Source organism: Ips typographus, linkage group LG3, assembly GCF_016097725.1.
Source record: "Ips typographus isolate SLU linkage group LG3, UJ_Ityp_2.0, whole genome shotgun sequence".
NCBI lineage: Eukaryota > Metazoa > Arthropoda > Insecta > Coleoptera > Curculionidae > Ips > Ips typographus.
The window spans coordinates 7,228,336-7,251,903 of record NC_138424.1 but is presented as its reverse complement, the minus strand read 5'-3'; the positions used below and the strand labels follow the sequence as shown (position 1 = coordinate 7,251,903).

The 23,568-nt window shown below is 31.4% G+C and overlaps 1 protein-coding gene across 2 annotated transcripts in view; it reads left to right on the top strand.

Annotated features, from left to right (window-relative positions):
- LOC145726436 (uncharacterized) overlaps positions 1-23,568 on the top strand; it is a 48,635-nt gene that overhangs the window by 8,209 nt on the left and 16,858 nt on the right. The window contains exons 2-5 of one of the 2 annotated variants that reach the window (XM_081975490.1): positions 9,742-9,945; positions 17,392-17,550; positions 17,613-17,684; positions 21,647-21,741. In XM_081975490.1, the coding sequence (XP_081831616.1) occupies positions 9,742-9,945; positions 17,392-17,550; positions 17,613-17,684; positions 21,647-21,741 (530 nt within the window). Of the gene's footprint in view, positions 1-9,741; positions 9,946-14,280; positions 14,303-17,391; positions 17,551-17,612; positions 17,685-21,646; positions 21,742-23,568 lie in introns of those variants that run through there. The other variant, XM_081975491.1, reaches the window with a different exon arrangement.

The following is a 23,568-nucleotide window of genomic DNA, read 5'->3' as shown; positions in this document are numbered from 1 at the left end:
CAATCATCGTGTAACTTTTTATGGCATCATTTTTAGGTATGAAACCTTAAAAACAGAAGAAAGTGAAAAAAAATATTAAATAGTTTTTAGTTTATAATGGCTGCTAAAATACCAGGAAATTACAAACAGAGGAAGTGTAATAATACTGTTAATTAACTGACATTTTATGTCGTCATTAATTTTTAAAAACCTCTAAACTTCAAGTATTTCAATGTCCTGGAAAGTTTAGTAGAGAGTTATTTCCATACCAATGCCAAAACTATCACATAAATCACAACAAAAATAGGTGGTACTCTATTTCCTCCTGATGATAAAACGAACACAGTGTTTAGCTAGCTGGGAACTCAATTTTTGTTAATATGTATATTGATCGTACGGTTTTTTAATGACATTACTAATATTATTAATTATTTGCATAAAAAACAGGACTGTTAAATATTCGGTTCTTCATAAAAATATTGAAGGTTTTCGGTTTGGAAATTGGATCCAAGTTTAGTAAAGCAGGTTTTACACCAAAGTTTGATGTCAAAGAAATTGATCAATTTATTCATAAAGCAGCTTCAAGAACCAATTTTGTGAAAGTAAAATTGCAGCAAAAACAACAAATATGTTGATGGGTCAAATTTTCTTGAAATATCCCACTATTTTTCAAAACTGAGAATAATTGGAAGCTAAAATGTACCAAAATTGCTAAAAAAATTAAGAAACTAGGCAATTTTGAAAGAAAATTTTACGTTTTTTTACACATCTGCAGATTGATGTCAAAGTCATATTTAGAAGATTTGAATATTTAATTTCCTCCAGATCCCAAAAAATTTCAATTACTAGAAAAACCACAAATATCATTATAGTTCAAATAGGCTTGAAATAAGCCATTATCTTAATGGGTTTTGCTATAAGAACTGTTGGAAGCTAAAATGTACCAAAATTGCTAAAAAAATTAAGAAACTAGGCATTTTTTAAAGAAAATTTGACGTTTTTTTACACATCTGCAGATTGATGTCAAAGTCATATTTAGAAGATTTGAATATTTAATTTCCTCCAGATCCCAAAAAATTTCAATTACTAGAAAAACCACAAATATCATTATAGTTCAAATTTGCTTGAAATAAGCCATTATCTTAATAGGTTTTGCTATAAGAACTGAGCATAGTTGGAAGCTAAAATGTACCAAAATTGCTAAAAAAATTAAGAAACTAGGCATTTTTTAAAGAAAATTTTACGTTTTTTTACACATCTGCAGATTGATGTCAAAGTCATATTTAGAAGATTTAAATTTTAATGTCCTCCAGATCCCAAAAAGCTTTAATTACAGCAAAACAAATTCTTAATGGATTTTTCCATCAGAACTGACGTTTGAAAGTTTTTGAAAGTTTATTCAGAAGGTTATAATATTTCATTTCCTGCAAAAAACACACTTTGTGAGTGTTATTGTTTATTTAAGAATATCCTCTATTTTAGAAACAGTTACGTTTTCCTAGCCTAAAACCTATTCAAAATAACAACTAATTAGTATAAAGTTAAAATACAAAGTTAAAAATGAGGTATTAGAAAAGGATTACAAGGGCTACAAATTAATATATTGAACCACATTGTAACTCTTTAAAAATAACCGTGTTATAGGCTGTTGCAATGCAAACTGTCAAATTCAGTCTTCAATCTAGCCCAATCTAATTTATTAATAAAAAACTTGGTTATTTGGGATTTTTACTATAGACATTAACAAAGTGGTTAAAAAAGGATTTCAGGGTGTAATTTGAATTATTTAACCACCCTGTAACTGTTAAAATAACCAAGATGTGGTGTTGAAGTGGAAACTATGTAATTTAGATTTATGAGTGAGTCTAAAAAGTAATTTTTTGAAATACTTATCAGGCTTGTATATCACCATAATGAAAAATCAATTAAGTTTTAAAAGGTTGGTTTCATGTAATGTTTTTTTGAATTATTGTAACCTTACCTAAAAATTGCAAAAACAAGTCAGTAATAATTTATCATGAGCTCTTCAAAGTTCTTAAAAATCCTGGTTTGTGGGTAGTAAACTGGCTGTTTATGGATTTGGTAACTAAGCAGTAAAAACAGAATAATGATTTGGTTGGACATAAATAAAGCAATAAAAAAATTTTACGTTTTTTGAGTTGTTGGAAGAATAGAATTACTGAATATATGGAGGAATTTGAGAATTTAGGTCCAATCAAATAGCGGATCAATTTATTTTTTTTTTATCACTTTTCTGATTTTCTAATATTAGTAAGTAAAGTGGTGGTTAGAAAACAAAGGAAAAAATAAAAGGTTTACACCAAAAATTCTTACAGTTTTAAAGCACAGAATTTCTAATTTGCATGCAATATGAATAGATGTTATTACGATTTTTTCATTTGACCACAGCAAATTAAGATTGGAATTTCTCAAGGTTTCTATTCAATATTACGCAACAATTTGTAGAACGTCAGGTGAATTGTCAGTAAATATTTGCACTTTGCGTAAATCCTAATCCATTATAAACCATTTTTATAATCACTCATTGGCTTGTCAAACAAATCCTCCAACTAAAGTGGGTTAATTACTGTGGTGGTGCTGGAAAGGAGGAACCTTTTCATGTTTTAAATATACTCATAGACGCTTAAATTTGTTTATTCAACTAATATTGTATAGACTCCTGGGGGACGTCTTAAAATAATCCGTGTATAAACGATACTAATCGTTTGAAATATTTCTGGTTTATACAATCAGGAAAAAAAACGTGAGTGAGGTAAGAGCACTAATCACGTGCTGGCAGTGAATAAGAAACGTTTTTTTCACACTCAAATCTCCTAACTATGTAAGCTATTTTCGAATTCAATTCCGTTTCTACAGAGTCACTCCCAAAATAACCTCCAAGTCGGAGATCATGAGACGCCGAGATAGACGTCAAATATTCATGTGATTCCGCCTTTTAAATAAGTATCTTTCAGTTAAAAATAACCGAAGATTTGTTAAAACATAATTTTTTTGATTGTGATAGTTTCTACTCATATAACTCGTCAGGATGTTTGAATTAAGGCGCCTGCAATGAAATCGAGGATTTCACAGTAATTTGTAATGAAAACGCATTTTTTGACATTATTTTACGCTGTAACTACCGACAAGTAACGTCATTGTGCTTATTATAAATTGACCACATGATAACACAGAGGAAATCGACGAGCGTGGAAAAGTTTTGGAACCTTTCCCAACTTAATTTTCACTGAATTACATATAAAACAATGCTAATTTGACGTTCATATAATTTATAACTTTAAATTCCGTTTGGTGGTGAATCTGGCTGTGTTACATGTTACAGGCATGCACTTACTTTTGAAATTATTTGTAATGATCAGAGTTAACTTAATTAGAAAAGTATCAAAATATTGTAGATTATGAAATATGCGAACTAATTTGAATTGTGGAAAAGTTTCGCAATATTATATCAATTATTCTGGAAAAAGTTTTGACCCGAATACTTTCAAAGATATCTAAATATTAGTTTTAAATTTTCTCCGATTACAATTTGTGTTATCTATTTTTAATCCATTGCCACTCATTTATTGACTTAATATTAATATTACTTTAATCTCTATAATAACAAGCTGTAGTACAATTAGTTGTATTTTTATGGCACATCAATTTGACAATGTTAATAATTAACTGATGGTTAATAACTGATTGTTACGTTAAAAAAATGTTTTTTTGTTTTATCCTGTAAACTGCCAGTTACTGAACTACAATATATTTATAATATGCAGGTGTAAAAAAGTCAAAAAAAGGGAATAATTGCGGTAAAAGTGATACAGGGTGGGTAATTTATAATAAAACCCTGTATACAAAGTTATTAATGATCACAAGACATGTTTACTTTTCGGTAACTAACTAGAAATAATCTCTTTCGTAACTTAAAAGCTCTAAATTGCGTTAAATGTACTTTGTAGCTATTAAGTTTAATTTTGATAGGTAACACGCCCAGTTTTGACATATTTAAATTTGTCACAATGGTGGTAACTGTCAAATACCACTCCATAAAGCTATAAAACTACAAAACCTCCTTAAAAGAACTGTTATAGTTATACGTCCATAAGCAAAAACTTGATAGTCGTGATGTGTATCTGTTTATTTTGAGCATATTTTAGATAGAATCTTTTCCATGGAGCTATAAAATCATAAAACTTTTTTAAAACTTGTACAATATCTGTTAAAATTCACATTAAACGTTTTTTAGAAGTCCATTTTTGATGGATATGACGTAAAGCTGTTTCTAAAGCTAGTTCATCTGCCAAATTACTAATTATTTGCTCTAAATTAATTTTCTTTAGAGCTAGTTCATTATGCCAAAATACTGCACTGTATGAAGCTCTAAAAGTAAAAAAGAGCATGTTCTGCAGAGCATGAACTGCAATACAGTTCTAAATCATTTACGTCCATTTTATAGGTTTATGAATTAATTAAAGTAAAACCTCTGTTTGATGTAGAATTCATAACAACTATTCTCAAAATGCATTTGCATGCAATGTTTTTTTTTTCAAAATCGCAAAGGTTTTTGTATTTTGGAACTTTTTGTTTTTTTTTTAATTCCTCGTAAATTGAACAACTCAAATTAATAACGTTCATTGTTTGCCAAATCGATATAGGACTTAAATCTTCATAAACTTGTCATTTAAAAAGTTGAAAAATGCATAAAACAGATTGACCAATAGCCAAGATGTTTAATTTTACAATATCAAAACAATATCTTTATTGCTTTTTATTAACGTGGTTAGATTAATTGCTAACCTGAAAATGTTATTAAAACTAAAAATAATACCTTAATTGGTTTAGAAGAGACAAAAAACAGATAATTTTGTCTCAAAGTGTCTGACGAAGATAATTGGAAAGAAGCTGCAAAAAAGGTACGAAAAGTGAAAATCCTCCACTTGTTTTTAAATGCAATCAAAATTAATCACTATCAAACAATGTGATTGGAATAATTTTTCATGAAAATGTTACAAAAACTGTGAAAAAAGACAGAAAAGTGCATAAAATACCCTCTACAAGTAATTTAAAAGAATTTAATTAGTGTTACGCAAATATTCAAAGTAAATTGACCAATTTTGTTTGAAAAATTGTTGTTGACTATTAATAGACTAATTCTCAAATCTATTGTATTTTAGAAAATTAGAAATTCAAATTTTTTCCAGCATTTTATTGGCAAACTATCTGATAGATATGGATATGTTTAAAGGTTCATGCATTTACACGTTATATTCTACCTGAAAAAATTAAATTATTTATTGTGTTTTTAATTATTTTTTTCTGGTCTCAGTACGACTTAAACACAAAATTAAAAAAACAATACAAAATTCGGTGACTCTGCTCAAAATACTGGGATAAAAACACTTATTTTTATAAGTGTCAAATCTAACAAATGAACACAAAAGGGAATGTCTAATAAATCAAATGTAGATACAGCAAGTGTTTTTAGTACTTCAGTGATTCCAGTATGGTTGAAACATGAGTAACTAAGGAAATTAATCTAATATGACAGATTTTCTAAATACCCATGCATAGACAAAAGTATCAAATTACTTATGGTTGAAAAGCCTGTCAGAAATCCAGTGAAGTACTAAAACCATGCATTTATATGTCCATGAACACGCATTTTTGCCTTATCATAATTGGATGATCAAGCAAAACTTTTCCGATAATAATTGCGTCAAACTTTAAAGCACAAAATGACAAAGTAGTTTTGGTTTGTGGTTGTTAAATGGGTTTTACTATTAAAATTTTGTGATCCGGTTCTGGATCTTTAAAGTAATGCAAGAACTAGATCTCACACGTTTCTGAAAACACATGGGACAAGTTAGTTTCGCCTAATTAATGAAAACGACAACCGAGTAGACCTCAAAAACGCATTAAATAATCATTAACTTTCCTTGATTGACTTGAAGCAACTGAACTGTCGTTAAAAATTTAAAGTTCTTTTGTCCAAAGCAGGTTAACCTAGTATTGCTCTAAAACCCCCATAAAAGCGAAGAAAGTCACAGCTTTGATAACCAGCCAGGTTGAAACAAAAACCAGAGGCGCAAATATTGACTTTTACATAGGTTTCTGTTGGCTCTATGCCCTTTTGGAACGGAAATTGTTTTGTTTGCAAGATGGATCCTAGGCGGACGTGTGTCATGTTGTATTTTTAGATACGGGGATGTTTAGGAGCACCGAAAATACAATATTCAAGTACCTAGAGAGCGTTAAAAGGAGTCGAAAGCCTGAAAACAGATCACTGATTAAAAGGCACCGCTAATTGAATTATGTAATTCAAAGCTAAACAGATAAGCGCCAGTCTAATAAAATGTTGGAAAACGCAATTTTTGTATTGTGGATGGAAATCCCTGTAAGGGGAAGAAACATGAAAAATTCGTCGCGTGAGTTTGCTCGTTTATGTGTTATTATCCACGAACGATTTCCCAATCCAGCTACTTTAGTTGGCGGATCAATAGGCTATTTTCAGGGAGACGCTATTATTAAGTAGCACAATCCATTAGATATAAGACAATAAAAAACTGGATAGATTTCAAAACATTTTTTACAGAATTTTCCAAAAAAATTTGAACCTACCAGTTGAATAAACTAAAAGTTTGGCTTTTCAGACACGAGAAGCGTTGACAGATTCAGTAAAAAACTGTATTTCTTCTTTGTCTATTAGTTACTTATTTTGATTACACCATCATTTGCTTGCAAGAGCAGTCCAATTGGTATTATCTCAAAAAGTTAACATTTTCTACTTTTGTTCAATCTGTCATTTAAGATGAACTTATCATAATTTTTTTGTTTCTGAAATATGTGCGGAAGCTTTATGAAAAATCTTTGGTGTTTCACTTTTGGCTACTTACGGAAAAATTCTTAAAATGTGTGGTTCTATGGGGCCTATTCAAATAACAGGGCTGTATTCCTCAATTTTTGTGCCTACGGCCCTGTAAAGTTTAGTCACAAACTTTTCTGTAAATACTTGGTTTTTTGCATTAAGTTGGGTTAGGTAGTAAATTTACTATGTGTTTTGCAAATGATAGGTTTGTAAAGCTACGTTGATGACAAAGGCATTGAAGCCTTTTGATCAACTTAAATTAATTTAGTATAATCTCGTTTCAACAGGAATTCATTAATTTTCTTCTAAATAAGGCACTGAACTTTATTCAAGAAAATATAGTTATAAATCAGTCTAAATAAACAGTTTGCTTTAGAAGCAAACAACTATCTTAGTCGCAGTACAAGCAGTATCTATTTTACGTTTTAACACAGGTCTTTAAAGATCTTTCTGCAAAATGATTTGGTCATCAAAAAACACAATTTACTTGCCAAATGACAAATTTTGAATTATCTTTTTAAACACATTAAAAGACCTGTTTAAAACCTAACAGCGCCAGAGGAAAGACTAACAGAAGAAATTAACAGAAACTAGAAACCTTCCAATAAGAGTCCTACCCAAGGTTATAAAGATAGGTACTTAAGACATCCGGTATATCCACGGTTGGGGCCTGATAAACTTTCAATTTTATGACATTTTATTGCCTAATTTATTTGTTTTTTTCCTGGAGTAGTATTTTTTTAAATTTATTTATTTTCTGTTTTCTGAATATGTTTTTGTATGCTTTTCTCCAATTGGAACCTGTTTTGAGTCTATCCGTTTAAGCTTCAAAAGTGTTGATTTTGTAATAGAATCCTTTTCTAGGCAATATTTAGACTTTATCAGATACTTATACTAAATAATTAAAATAACTAAATAATTTCCTGAAGAAATGCAGTGTATTTCTTTGTTTTGTCTTTTGGGTAAACCAGAAGTATTTGGGACAAGTTCAAAGCTTATTTTATCATCAATATTTAGTTTCTCACAGGTTTTATTACTGATTTGTTCTATCATGGTAGTGTATTTCTTAAATTTATCTATCTCAAAATACACATAGGGTGTTATTGAATACGTATTACTATTTTATACAGTGTGTTTTATACAAAATTGGGAAAAACATCAGAGGTTGACAAAAATTTTAAAAAACGTTTTACTGGTCTTTAGAAGCTAAATAATACCATCATCATCAAGTAAATAAAGGATTTTGTAAGCGCTTTCCAAAAATGCAAAAATTCAAAATGGCTGCTAGAGTAATTAACAAAGTTATCATCCATATCTCGGAAACCAATGACGATAGATTTTTTCTAATTACGTCATCGTGTTCTACGTAAAAAAGTGCCTTAATAATGTCCTAGTTTCAAAACTCTCTTTGGCTTTGTTAAAGAGCTGTAAGTAATTGTTTAAAATGCAGCCTTTAACAATTTTCCGGAAAACGGAGAAAGATAATTTAATTTGGAAACCGGAAATAAGTTTCACATAAAATTCTCTAAAACTTTCCCTATTTAACCGACTCTGTAGCTCTTACGGTTACCGAGATCCCAATACGTGTAGAACCAATTTGGGACACACTGTATAGAGCATGTAAATGACCATAAAATGTCCTTATGTCTACATTTTCCATCCCCAATACGTATTCCGTACAGCTTGTATCTTTAAGCTAATGTTTATTAGCTAGTTGAGCAGTTTAGCTAGCAATTAGCTTCATTGGTTTTAATGATTTTAATTATTATTACATTTTTAAAGTTGGTACGAAAGATTTCTAATTTACAGTCTGTCACATTATAAGCGTGAATTTGTTGTATAATTTACTGAACCAGCTTATAAAGTAAAACTTGACCAACTTTACTGTAATTGTAATTAAGACAACAATAATTAAGACGTTTATAGTAGGATAATAGTTATGTTGATAATAATATCAAAAAAACAATAACTTTGTTTGAGCAAAAGTTTAATAGGTTATCCAATATCTTAGTTGTATTATGTTTTGGTTTTTACCTAAGACTTTCAGTTGTTTAGTAATCTTTATCCACAAAAACTATAAGAAGCAAATAAAAACTTCCTGCCATAAATCCTTGACTATATTTTGTCAAGCATCCTAAGTAGCAACATTGTAGCTTAAAAAAACCATACATACTTTTATATGACATAACATGCTACAAAGTCGTAAATTAGCTGCAATAATTCGGAAGCTTAAATAAACATTTTCGATAAACTGGAACTCCTACCGTTAATATTTTAAGTTCTGTTTATTTTTTGTATCAACTATCAAATATTCTAATTTACGACCCTATTTGATCTTACACTTCTAAAAATGAATATATTTTGAACTTTGGTTATTCAGTAATAAGCAATAATTGACCTCTAATAACATGTTTTGTGTTTTACTCTTAGATGCTGTTTTATATGCCTTGGATAAATCAATGAGTGTAATAAATCAAGTTTATCAATAATTAAATTTGATATTTTGCAACTTGATTTTTGCAATTTAGTGATCTCTCGAGTTAAGTCCGACCGATCAATGTCTATTTCAATTTGCGGAAAGTTTTTTTATGGCTGTTATCACGTTTTTGCCTAATGCACCAAGTGGTAATATTGGTTAAAATAAACACACAAAATCAGTCGGAAATCCTACCAAATCGAAACCTTCTCCCTAGATTATATACGTCTCGCAAATGGCGTTGCCCTTTAGGGACGTCAAGTTTTATAAATTATAGTTGCTGCATCACTCGGAACCCCCTTTTGAGGGTCGTATTGATTTTCTCAGCAATTTAGGCCTAACTGATCCAAAAGTTGTTTATACACTGTAGGACTATTATTGGTTGTTAGTAAAATATTCTAATTGCTTGCAGATGAGCACAGCGACAGTGAAGAATCCAACACAAATTCCTCGGCAGTTTCCAGCAGATATTCCAGAAGTAACGGGTACTACTCTAAATTTTCTAATTCGAGCCAGTCGACGCCAGCGAGAAGAAGGTACAACCAGTACGACGGCAGCACAAAGAGCACCAGGTCGAGCAGTACAACCAGCGAAACAAAAATCACTTTTAACGAAGGTAAAGAAAAATCAGCATAATATTACTAAACCTATGGTAATCCTATTGTTAGCTGAAAGTGCATAAGGACAAACAATTGCTGACCTTTAAAAACCATACGAGAGTCAAGGTGTTTAATTATGTCATTATTGACGTGAAGCGTTCTAGAGAGATGATCCATTATGATTTTATTTTAACCGGTTTCGGCTTGAATCCATTAAACCTATTTTAAAAAATGTGTCCGGTGAGATGCTAATTAGACTGGTGGTTGATTTGTTCCGTTCGTTTGCATTTACAAGAAATGTTTCTAAAAAGAACTGAACTGGAGTAATATTCCCTTCTAATTTTGCATCAGTTATAGATAGATAAGGTTTATTGAATTTTAATGTATATCTCATTCTGTCGGACTGTATCATAAAACTGTAATTGTCTTCACGTTTTGTAATGATCTTACTTTGTTATCCCACTTACCTTTTTTGTGGTGTCCTAGAGAACACATTATAGCCTCCACTTTTAGCTGTGTTTCTAAGTAACGTTTCAGTTGATAATTCGGTGTAATTTTGATTCAAATGCTAACAGAAACTTTTTCGAAGTTTGGGAACTTTTTTGGTCTCATTGTTCAACATGGCTTGTAGTCTGAAGATAATAAGGAACGCTTTTGAATGTTTCTTTGGCATTTATTAGATTTATAATAAATATATTTATTTTTGGAGAAAATGTCAAGAGAGTTTAAGGAAGTTTAGGAAAATTCGAGAAAATGATGAAGAAAAGGCTAACAACTGCACATTAGAAATAGTTGAATTTAAGGAATTACACTGGAAGTTGTATTTAAAGCTCCACGGAGCCAAATTTGACAGTTAGGACGTTAATGAACAATTCAATACTTTGCTTGCGTCACGTGAGAACTGTCATGATTGTCAAAACTCACTTACCAGTGACCTAAAAGTGTTGTTGTCAAATAGATGTGTGAATTTGAAAAATTGCACTGTGAGTAGTGTTTACAGCTCCATGGAGTCAAATTTGTCAATTCTGACGTTAAGAAACTTTGATGCTTACGTCACAACTGTCATATTTTGCTCCATAGAACTATCAATATAATGTACAGTGTGATTTATCCATCACTCTATAGATACAACTTGCAATGCGATTTATCAAAGAAATACAACTAATTTGCGTATTCCAGTTCTATGTAACCGCTGAATGAGTTTTAATAGTTAAAAAAGCATAAAAATCTCTAAAAGAGCTTTAAAAAAGCACAAAACTCTTTCAGAGATGCAACATTTTTTTGAGTTCAACTTCTAGAAATTTTTTGAAAATTTCAAATTGCTTTAGAAGCATACGGAAGATTTTAGACAGTTTTGAAAACATTCAAAAGTTTTTTGAACTACTTGAGAGCATTTGGAAGATTTTTGGACTGTTTAAACAGCATATTGAAGGTTCTGGAATGCTTCAGAGGCATTTGGAATCTCTTACATGGTTCACAAAATTTTTTGGAAGCTTCTAAACTGCTTTAATATTTTCTGGAAGCTTCTAGACTAGTTGAAAAGCTTTTGGAATCTTTTAGACTGTTCTAAATGATTTTGAAAGCTTCTAGACTGTTTTGAAAGACTTCCGACTGCTTTGGAAGCATTTTGGAGTTTCTGTAGTGTTTTGATATCTTTTTAGACTACTTTAGGAGCATTGAAGGGTCTGAACTACTATTAAGACATGTGAATTTGAACTTTTGGAAGCTTTTAAACTGCTTTAGAAGCATACGGAAGCTTTTATACTGCCTTGAAATTTTTTGAGAGCTTCTAGACTATTTGAAGATTATTTGGAAGCCTTTAGCGTGTTTTAAAAGCTTTTGGAAGCTTCTAGGCTGTTTTGCAAGGCTTTCGACTGTTCTAGAAGCATTTTGGTGTTTCTATAGTGTTTTGAAATCTTTTTAGTCTACTTTAGGGGCATTGAAGGGTCTGAACTGCTATTGAGATGTGAATTTGAAGTTTTGGAAGCTGTTTTAAAAGCTTTTGGAAGCTTCTAGGCTGTTTTGCAAGAATTCTGCCTACTTTAGGGGCATTGAAGGGTCTGAACTGCTTTTAAGACATGTGAATTTGAACTTTTGGAAGTTTTTAAACTGCCTTAGACGCATACGGAATCTTTTAGACTGCCTTGAAATTTTTTGAGAGCTTCTAGACTAGTTGAAGATTATTTGGAAGTCTTTAGCGTGTTTTAAAAGCTTTTGGAAGCTTCTAGACTGTTTTGGAAGGCTTTCGACATATTTTGGAGTTTCTGTAGTGTTTTAAAAGCTTTTTAGATTACTTTAGGAGCATTTGGAAGGTGTTGGGGCAGTTTAAAGATCCTTTAAGGTTCTGGACTGCCTTTAAGACATTTGAAACCTTTTAGACGGCTTTAGAAAATTTTGGAAGCTGTTAAACTGCTTTAGCATACGGAAGCTTTTGAGAGTTTCTAGATAAATTGAAAAGCATTTGGAAGCTTTTAGACTGTTCTAAAGAGAAGCTTCTAGGCTGCTTTGTAAGATTTGCAAGGCATTTTAGAGGTTTTATAGTGTTTTGGAATGTTTTACATTTTTTTAGACTATTTCAGGAGTATTTGGAAATTTTTTGGTCCGTTTAAATTTGTAAATTGATACTTATACATTTTGCAACATGTTTTTGTAGTTCAGAAGCCTTCAATATCTCAATATAGCAACTTTTTGTCAAAGCAGTTATTAGTTTAGTTTATTTTTAAAAACTTCAAAAGCTTGTTTTCTAAAAAACTATTTAAACCATACAAAAATAGCAGTAAATAAGCACAAAAAACTAAAATAAGCACAAAACGAAGAAAAAAGAAACAAAGCGAAGAGAAAAGCAAAAACTTGTCAAATGACGCGTTTTTGCATAAATCGTTCACATTAGATGTCAAAGGTTGGTTGCTTTTATTATTTACAAAAAGCAAAATTTCTAGAAATCCGGACTCTAATCATAACTGTCAAATTTAACGTCTTAAACTGTCGTTTAACGTCAAAACTACCAAATTTAACTCCACAGAATTACGAATAATAATTTTAGGCGTTGTTCATATCAAAATCAAAAAAGAGACGCTACTATTTGACATTTTATAGTTTCACGGTCCTATTTAATGAGTTTTGTCAGCTGTCAGGTGACTATATAAGCCATTCATTAAACATCATTAAACGTCATAGCTAGTTCAGTTCGTCAAAGTGGTCGACAGTTTTCTAATCGCACGAATTAAAAACTTTATGAGCTTTTCCATCAAAATGACATGACATGATGTAATTTGTAAGTTTTTCCACGTGGGAAAGGTGTTTAGAGTCTGAAAAACTGTCATTTTTTCTGTTTCTGAGTGAGTGTGAGTTTAAAACGCTCAAAGTTCACTCGTCCAAAATTCCATTACCTGAATTGTTGCAAAACCATACTTTTCATTTGATTTCTGGAATCTACATGAAATTTTAATTAATACTTTGTAAGTTAGTTGTACCAATTTGGTTCATAATAATGCCAACTGACCAATTCTGATTGAAACAGTCAACAAACATTTGGCGTGGTAAACTCAACAGAAAAGCTTTCAGTGGTTGTTCCAAAGCTGCTATTACCTGAATTACTCGCATATGACCAAAGAAAGATAGGTTCATGCGTAAAATTGGAATCGTAGACCTGAGAAACACGCACAAAACCCCGCCAATTTAATTTTAGAACACCTAATCTCACCTTATCTATCCATTAAGCTAATTTCGCAACGTTGAGTAAAAACGTTTCCAGGTCTGCAGCTCGACCTCTTATAAAGCTTATAAATGATGAAGAAGCCGCATAATTTAGTTTTGAAATAAAACGGCATCCGCAGCTCTCCAGTAGCCCAAATTGTTCGAATAAAATAAATTTAGATAGACATAGATAATGGCGTCGTTAACACGCGTCGAACCAGACACGTGAGTGTTCCAGTTTTTACTCGAAGCAAGGCCGGCGCCGGTAAATTCCAGAAAATCTAGAGTAATACCGGATAGTACTGCCATTCGTTTTGATCAGAATATAGCAGAGAATATACAGAGTATAGTACTAACTAGTGCAGGATAGTCAAATCAAAACGACTGTGCAACTGTTTCACCTTAATATACCAAGCACACAGTGTTTTCTTAAATTGGATTAGCAAACACTCTGGTAGATTTGAACTAACACTGAAAATAGAGGTACCTGGGTTCAATGTCAATATTACAACCTGCGTTAAAATCACCAAACCAAATATTGGTCAGCGCGGAGTCCCAAAAAGTAAATTTAGAGTCGGAAAATAATCGGTTTGGTTAATGTCAAGGCTAGTTTAAATATAATTGGGCCAGTATAATATTAGATCTGTAGTGGACGTGAGTATGTCAAAGTTATGCCCGGTGAGTTTTATTGTTGATTCAGTTTCAAGCTTAAGTTGTAATATAAATAACAAATATCTTGTTAAATTGCATTAAATTACCAACTGAAGTGGTAATAATAATAATTATAGATTGCGGTCGTGTTTAAGAAGCTGAACTAATTTCTAAAATCACAACAAGCCTGGGCGATGATATTTTTGGAAAAGTTTTAATTCGTTATCTTTATAGGTCAAAAATACATATTTCGACTAGCTGATATTTTTAAAGAAATGGTTTTAATGATAATGATTGTTGTTAATTTTTTTTTAAATTGTTTTAGTAATATGAAAATTAATATAAAATTTTATCCAACAAATTTGTTGTTTGAACTTATAATTAGGCAACAAATACGACATTACTACAGTTTATGACGATTAACATTAACAAATTTGCTAATAACAATGAAAGCTTATTGTAATATTGTAAAATATGATAATTAAACTGTTTAAATTGAAATTAGGACTTTTGTAATAACCATTGTAATTACAACTGTATATTAGTGGGAAATTATTACCCGTAACTGATAATGCCTGAAAACCAGGAAATTTAGTGAAATACACTGAAGTTGTTCAATAAAATTGGACTTATTGTGTTAGAGCAACGACAGAGGCTCTATTCCATTAAGTTTGAATTATGAAATTTAAAACTACGGCTTTTCTTCAAATTTGTTGTTTGTCTGGTTACTTTTGCAGGAATATTTGGAACACTTTTGGAAATATTCCAATAAAAAGAATGGTTCATATAACCTAATCTAACCTAACCTAGAAACTCAAAACAACTCCTGTCATATTTACAGTCTAATATCAAGCCACTTTGTAATTAGCAGGCTAAAGTTAATTCAGATTTTTACAATGGACGAAATAAATATTATATACAAGTTATTTTACATGAATTTTGTATTGAATGATTTGGGCAGTATGGTATGGTGTACCAACTGTAGGAATTAGTGGGCATTACTTAGGAATTGGCAGCATTACAGAATTGATAAACTTTGACGCCCTCTAGCGGCAAAACCGTCCAACCTATTAACCCAAAGTGGGATTTCGTTGGCATATAAAACTTTAGCAAAAATAGTGCAATTAAGCGAGTTTTTGGAGATTAAACAAAAAAAGGATACAACTAAAAAATGCCCTCTAGCGGCTAAACGGTCCCACTAACCAATCGACTTTTATACGTCAATGGAAAGCTCATTCCATTGGCTATCCATTGACCTATAAAAGTTTATACAAAACGTTGCAAATAAATGTGTTATTTACGGTTTACTGACAGGGTGGACGAGAAACACTTTTTGACTGGTTTGAGACTAATTTAACCCTGGAAAATTATAAGAAAACACGGTCACGTGACCTACTTCGATGCAAATTTCTTGAAAAACTATTTTTGCAAATGATAATTTTCGTAAGGGTCAAATTTGCCTGAAACACCAGAACTATCCTAATAGGTTTTCCGTTAGGTTGACCACTTAATGCAAGCGAAAATCGACCTTAATTATTTGGTTTGTACAGTTTTGCTACGGCCCTGTTTTTAACTAGATTTGTGCCAAATATCATGGCCGTACATGTCCGATTTAAAAAAAAAATCTTCCAAATAAATTTTTAGTCAGCTTTGAAGCTTTCTGACATCTCCTGCCATATTTTTGAAAAACCCATTTTATCTTCTATCCATTGACATATAAAAGTCTATACAAAGTGTTGCAGATAAGCGAGTTATTTACACTTTACAGGGAGTTTTTTAACGATAAAGACAGTTTTGACAGCTACTAATAACTCGGTTATTTTAACAAGTTACATTGTGGATTCAATTAAAAGAATAAACTTTTTCAATAAATGACCTAATACAAACTTACCTTAATTTTGAACAGAGAATCAGACAAAATAAAGAGTGTTCCATTTGAAAAACTAGACTTTCTGTTCTTTTTTAGAACTTATTTTTGAGCCGATATTTTGACCACCCTGTATCATAAATTTTGACGTCTTTCTTGCACCACTCTTAGAACAAACCTTATTTAACACAACAAAAAACAAGAAATCTGATTCGTGTAAATTAAAACTGTTTTAGAGATTGAAAATATCAAATTTTACATAAAATGGTAAATATCAGTAACGAATATATTCATACACAAAATATGTCTAGAATTTGACGTAGAATCCGAAAATACAAAAAATATTCAAGGTGTCCCATTTAGAAAAAGCAGCAGTTATTTTATTAAAAAAAGTTTTTGAGAAAATTAGTAAGTATCGTTATTGGGGATTACTGGGCATTACAAGAAACTAGTGGGCATTATTCGCATATTTATTAGATTTACTGAACATCTAATACTCTCCTTCCAATAGTGAACAGCGCCAGATTTACTTAAATTTGAGTTTAACCTAGAATGGGGAATTTTGTCTCTCCCTCTTATAGGGTATAGAGCCTCTTTAGCTGGTTCTAGAGAATAATAACTTTTTGTTGAATATTTTTGTAACTGAGAACAATATTTATCGTCCATTGTACAAATTTGAAGATTTATATATACAGCCTGGTTTTCTAATTTAAAAAACGAAGAAAGCTTTAGTCAAACAGACAAAAATGGGGTTTTACGAGAAACAGTTGATTAAAAGGGTTTTTCTTTGCTTTTAGAGCAAATTTGTCTTAGAGCATAGTGTTTTGTAATAGTGATTTTAAATTATTTTGCACTCTACAAATATTTGTACTATATTTTATATTTGCAGTTTTTCTCCTTTTTACAGTCAGTGATTATTATCATGCCTATGCATTTAAAATGCATTAGTTGGTCAAATTAAATTTTACTCACGCTATTGGAAAAAAAGTTGCATTGAGACTAAAAAACGGTAATTTAAATCCAGTTAATTAACGTTTCCCATAACAAAAACCAATAGATAATAGCACATTTCAAATAACCGAGTAATTACTATCAAACTTGCTTAAAAGTAGGTATAAACGTTGCTCGTCAAAAGAAAAACTGCTTGACGAAAGTCAGCCTTGACAATCCTCAATTTTCCCGTCACATATAAAAATTCTATACCTCTGTTTAGCCTAGATGAATGTAATTAAAAATTGTTTGTTTTCAGATGAATATACAAGGATAACTACACCGAGACAGGACGTTCTATTTAAAAAGGGCTACTTAAATAAACCGAAAACCTATCACAATCAAACTTCCACGGGAAACTCGACTATTTCGACGGGAAACTCAACGGAAAATGGCACGCCCGATCATCAGTCAGCTGGTAAGTCCTGATGATATCCGAAAAACTTTGAAAACTCAACAAAGTTGATATTATTGTTTCAGATTTAGAATACGAATCTCAATTTGTGTTTCCCAATGGTTTTGTCGACCAAAACGGAATCTACTACGTTAACAGTAAGTATTATGATTTTTAAAAACCAAATATACAGTGTGATTAAAAGTGTAGTCTAAATTAATGTATTTTGCCTTAATGTAATGAAAATTGTTAGAGTTTGATGCTACTAACCGTAAAATCATCTTTGATATGGGACTACCCTGTAAATCCCTATAATACTTTTTTTGTAAACCTGGAATTGATTAACGTTTAATATCTTAAATTTTACATTTGACCTAGATTTTAAACTCTATTTTTAGTAGCCTTTGACCTCTCAAATCTGGATGTAAATCAGAATTTTCAAAACACAATTAATTAACTAAGGATTCTCTCGTAATTTAAAAAAAAAACTAAAAAGTAGGCGTTTGACATTTGTTTCATTGAAATATATTTTAAAAATCCTGTAGGTGGTGGAACGTTTTATTTATTAACCCAAAGCGAATGACCTTAAGGAGATCATGAATAAACATGCATTAAGTGAATTTAAGCAGTCGATGACAATCTATTTGAATTTTTTGACAATTAATCATGTGGTTAAAGTCATTGTAGTCAAAAAGTAATTGATCATTTTTCACTTTCAGTAACATTTCAAATTAATTGTTTATGGTGAAATCAGGTATAAATGTTTAGGAAATGACTGCATTGCAAGCATAATTAAAACTAATTGTTATGTCAAAGTGAACTAATGTTTGATGCTTTTTCTTTGCAAGGATTTGTTTTAAAATTTTAAAAACTCCTACAGGCGTATTTAGAAGCCTCTGGCAGTTTTTAGACGGTTCCCAGTAGCATTTAGAGGGGTTTGACACTCCAATCGATTCTAGAGGCTTCTGGAATTTAAAACAATTCTGGAAAGGTTTAAGACACTTGTAGAGGGCTCTGACACTTTTGGTAAAGTTCTCAATACCATTTAAAGATCTATAGAACTTTCAAAATGATCCTAGAGACCTCAGACAATTTAAAACAGTTCTGGGAAAGTTTAAGACTCTTGTAGAGGCCTCTGGCTCTTTTTAAAAGGTTCTCAATAGCATTTAGAGGTCTATGAAACTTTCAAAATGTTTCTGCAATTGAAAACAGTTCTTGCAAAGTTTAAGACTCTTGTAGAGGATTCTGGCTCTTTTTAAAAGGTTCTCAATAGCATTTAAAGATCTATAAAACTTTCAAAATGATCCTAGAGGCCTCAGACAAGTTAAAACAGTTCTGGGAAAGTTTAAGACTTTTGTAGAGGCCTCTGGTGCTTTTTAAAAGGTTCTCAATAGCATTTAGAGGTCTATGAAACTTTCAAAATGTTTCTACAGGCCTCTGGCAATTAAAAACAGTTCTGGCAAAGTTTAAAACTCTTGTAGAGGCCTCTGGCTCTTTTTAAAAGGTTCTCAATAGCATTTAGAGGTCTATGAAACTTTCAAAATGTTTCTAGAGGCCTCTGACAGTTGAAAACAGTTCTGGCAAAGTTTAAGACAGTAGTAGAGGGCTCTGACACTTTTGATAAGGTTCTCAATGCCATTTAAAGATTTATGGCACTTTCAAAATGATCCTAGAGGCCTCAGACAATTTAAAACAGTTCTGGAAAAGTTTAACACTCTTGTAGAGGCCTCTGGCACTTTTTAAAAGCTTCTCAATAGCATTTAGAGGTCTATGAAATTTTAAAAATATTTCTAGAGGTCTTTGCCAATTGAAAATAGTTATGGGAAAGTTTAAGACAGTAGTAGAGGGCTCTGACACTTTTGATAAGGTTCTCAATGCCATTTAAAGATCTATGGCACTTTCAAAATGATCCTAGAGGCCTCAGACAATTTTAAACAGTTCTGGGAAAGTTTAACACTCTTGTAGAGGCCTCTGGCACTTTTTAAAAGCTTCTCAATAGCATTTAGAGGTCTATGAAACTTTCAAAATGTTTTTACAGGCCTTTGGCAAATTGAAAACAGTTCTGGCAAAGTTTAAAACTCTTGTAGAGACCTCTGGCTCTTTTTAAAAGGTTTTCAATAGCATTTAGAGGTCTATGAAACTTTCAAAATGTTTCTAGAGGCCTCTGACAGTTGAAAACAGTTCTGGCAAAGTTTAAGACAGTAGTAGAGGGCTCTGACACTTTTGATAAGGTTCTCAATGCCATTTAAAGATCTATGGCACTTTCAAAATAATCCTAGAGGCCTCAGACAATTTTAAACAGTTCTGGGAAAGTTTAACACTCTTGTAGAGGCCTCTGGTACTTTTTAAAAGCTTCTCAATAGCATTTAGAGGTCTATGAAATTTTAAAAATGTTTCTAGAGGTCTTTGGCAATTGAAAATAGTTCTGGGAAAGTTTAAGACAGTAGTAGAGGGCTTTTGATAAGGTTCTCAATAACATTTAAAGATCTATGGCACTTTCAAAATGGTCCTAGAGGCCTCAGACAATTTAAAACTGTTCTGGGAATGTTTAAGACAGTAGTAGAAGGCTTTGAAGAATTTCAGAAAGTTCTCAGTATCATTTAGAGGTCTTTGGCACCTTCAAATTAGAGAATTTGTTCCTTTTCATATGAAAGAAAGGCATTTGGACACAAATTTTTCTTATTTACGAAACAGATAAAACCGTCAAAATAACTTGACATTAATTTTTAAACGTCAAACTGAGAACAACTGGTATTGTCATGTTATAAGACACATATTCTCATAACAACAGTCATTGAACAGAGTATAAATAATCAATTATTGTCTTTTTTAAATGTTTTAGTTAAATTATGAAGTTTTTAAATTTAGTGCTAAAATGCCTTCACTGTAAGAAATGCCTTTTATTGTTTTTAAATGGACACAATTTTATTCTCGAAAATGTCAAATAATTTTGACAGTTTTAATTTGTAATTTTACTTGTCAAATGTCAAAACTGTCATTGTTTTATGCTAGCAACCAATGATCACAAGCAAAAGTTGCTATTTCTGTTGCTAAAATTTGATAGTTTGACTGTCTTAACAAGGAACCATGACACTTTTTTTCTGATCTAAAACTGCCTTTTTACTGACAAGTAATTAACAAGGACAGTTCATTACTTACCAACCTAGAGTCTAAAAATATAACAAAAATAGCTATTTCAGTCACAATTATTATAAATCCTATTATTATGTTTTTAGAGTTCGCACATTGAAAAACAAATTCCCGTATAAGAATAGGTTTGTAACTATGTAAAGAAAGTGTACTCGTACATTTCCTTAATGTAAATTTAGCCTCCTTGACGTAATAAATAAATTCTTCCTCATTGAAAGTGCAAGTTCATCCTTGTTGGGATACGCAAATGCACTTGAAGGAATTCAACACGACATTGACATTGATACTTGGAATACCCCGAGTGGTAGCCTTTAGCATTTTATGGGATCTAATTACGCGTATGTAGGTCAATACAGAAGTATTCTTTAATGAATTCGTTCAATGGAATTAAGAGAGTTTTACCAAAGTGTGGCAGTATTTAACACACGTGTTTGCTGATCACTTAAGCCGGTTTAAATTCAGTGATACAATCACTGTTAAACAGGTTTTAAAGATATTACTTAATCTCATTGATTTTTGGCTTAGAGAAACGTTACACAGATTAAGATAAATATATGGCCTTATCTACAGTTCAAGCCCCTAAAATCTATAACTATATTTTTCATTCAGCATTGTTTAGTCAAAAAAAAAACACCTTTTTTTGACCAATTACAATAATGCTGCACATGTAGACTTTTAGCATGAGGTGTGGAATATTGGCAAGTTTCCAACCAGGAACTGCTAATAAATTCTAATTTAAACGAGTTAACCAACCCGAAAACTTGTCAACTCAAACTATTTTAACTAATCATCAGTTCAAGTGATTTGTTTGTTTTTATTCCTGTTTAATCTAGGAACAGTTTGCAATAATCGCAAACACTAGACAAGTTGAAAGGTATTTTTTTAAAGTCTGTCACATGTTCTCAAATTAATTTGAAATTATTTTTGTTTTATTAATTTATTATGAAACTATTGCTTTCTTAATTTCCAGGTTACGAGCCATATCCTTTGATGTTGTTCAATCCCCCAACATATTATCAAGAGTTTACGAATAGCAAAAGCAAGAGATACAGCACTGGATCTTTGGTAAGTAGCATTTTGTGGTTTTAACCGTAAAAAAACCACAATGAGAATCATCAAAAATTACACATTTATGATGTAATTTTCCTGTACACGTTTGGTCGAGCCCATACACTTATTTTATCTCGTTTCCATACGTCTTATCAAACTGTAAGAGAGCAAAATGCTATAAATTCGTTATTGTGCTACTCTGAGGTGACTTATTTATGGACTAGTTTATCCATGTTAAATATGGTAGGTGTATCATGTCGTCACAGTGTCACAGGATCGGATTAAGACGACCTGAAAACGATCAGACATCGAGAGTACTATCAGTCGAATTTTTTTACTTACCGTTGAACTCAAATAATACTATTTAATCTTATGGTATTCCAATGTTATTTTATTATAACAGCAATAGATTTTTCGGATAATTTGAGTTTTTGTTTTTGTATGTATGAGGAAAAAAGGACTTAATGTAAATGTAATGACACAAGAGTCTCAAACTAGAACTTTCTGTCAGATATTTAGGTAGTTAGATAAAAATGATTTTCATTAAACAATCTATCATAGTAAAAACCTATGGGACGATAAGACAATCTAGAAACCTTTGACTAGGACCACAAAATATCTATTCCAAAGAGCACCCGATATCCTGTTATTCTTTTGGCGTTATTATGCACTGAATATAGAAAAAGAAGAATAGTAAACAAACCGTCGAACCGTTTAAATTCGGTTCTAATCATCCCAAATAAAATACGTTTCGATTTATTACCCAATATTGGCAAACCAAGCCGGTTCGGTGCACATTAGAATTAGCAAACAGCTAATGCTGTTATGCAATTTATGTTTGAAGATTGACGTCGTGTAAATAGCACGGTTCGCGTACATATAAAATTATCGAAAATTGATGGATGACGATAGTAATCCTTACACACAATAGAAAATTCGTGACAAAGTAAGGAATTAGTTGAAAACCTTATAATTACAATGTTGCTTAGCATAAAAGTGATATGTGTATTTAAAAACCTTATCTTTTTTTCTGAAATAACTAAAATGGCATCTATGCTCTTAAAGCAGATAGCTTTAATAAGAGATTGCTTAGGTTCTGAACTAAAATTTACTCAATCAAACGATTAATCAAACATTCCTAAAGTATTCATAGAAAAACTACCAGAAGAACATCAGGTGTTTTAGGTATCTTTGCTGTTAACAACAGGAATAGTCTTCCTAGAATATTCTGCAAGCACTGTAATATATCCAGAAAATATCTCCAATACATGGAAAAAACGAAATTTTGATAAAACCCACTGAATCACTTTAACACTCTGTAACTCAAAAAATAAACTCCTGAGGACAAATGGGTATAAAGCCTATTCGAAAATCCGAAAAAAAACACCACAATTCGGGAACAGTCAGGACAAAATCGCTTGTAAAACCTAATTGGAATGAGAAAATGACAGTTTTAAGCACATTTTGGGAATCTTCACTAAATTTCCTATTCAATAACATGAAAAAACACTCCAAAACTGGTACAGTCAGGGAGAAAGGTGGTGTCAAAATTTCAACCAGGAACACAGTTTTAAAGGACAGTCAGTGACAAAATCACCAGTAAATCCCACTTGGAGTGAGAAAATGACAGTTTTAAGCACAATTTTGGAATCCTTATTAAATTTCCTATTCAATAACCTCAAAAAACATTACAAATCTGGTAAAGTCAGGGAGAAAAATAATTTCAAAATTTTAACTGCTAGGAATACAGTTGTAAAAGGCAGTCAATGACAAAATCGCTTGTAATACCTAGTTGGAGTGGGAAAATGACAGTTTTAAGTATATTTTTGGAATCCTCATTAA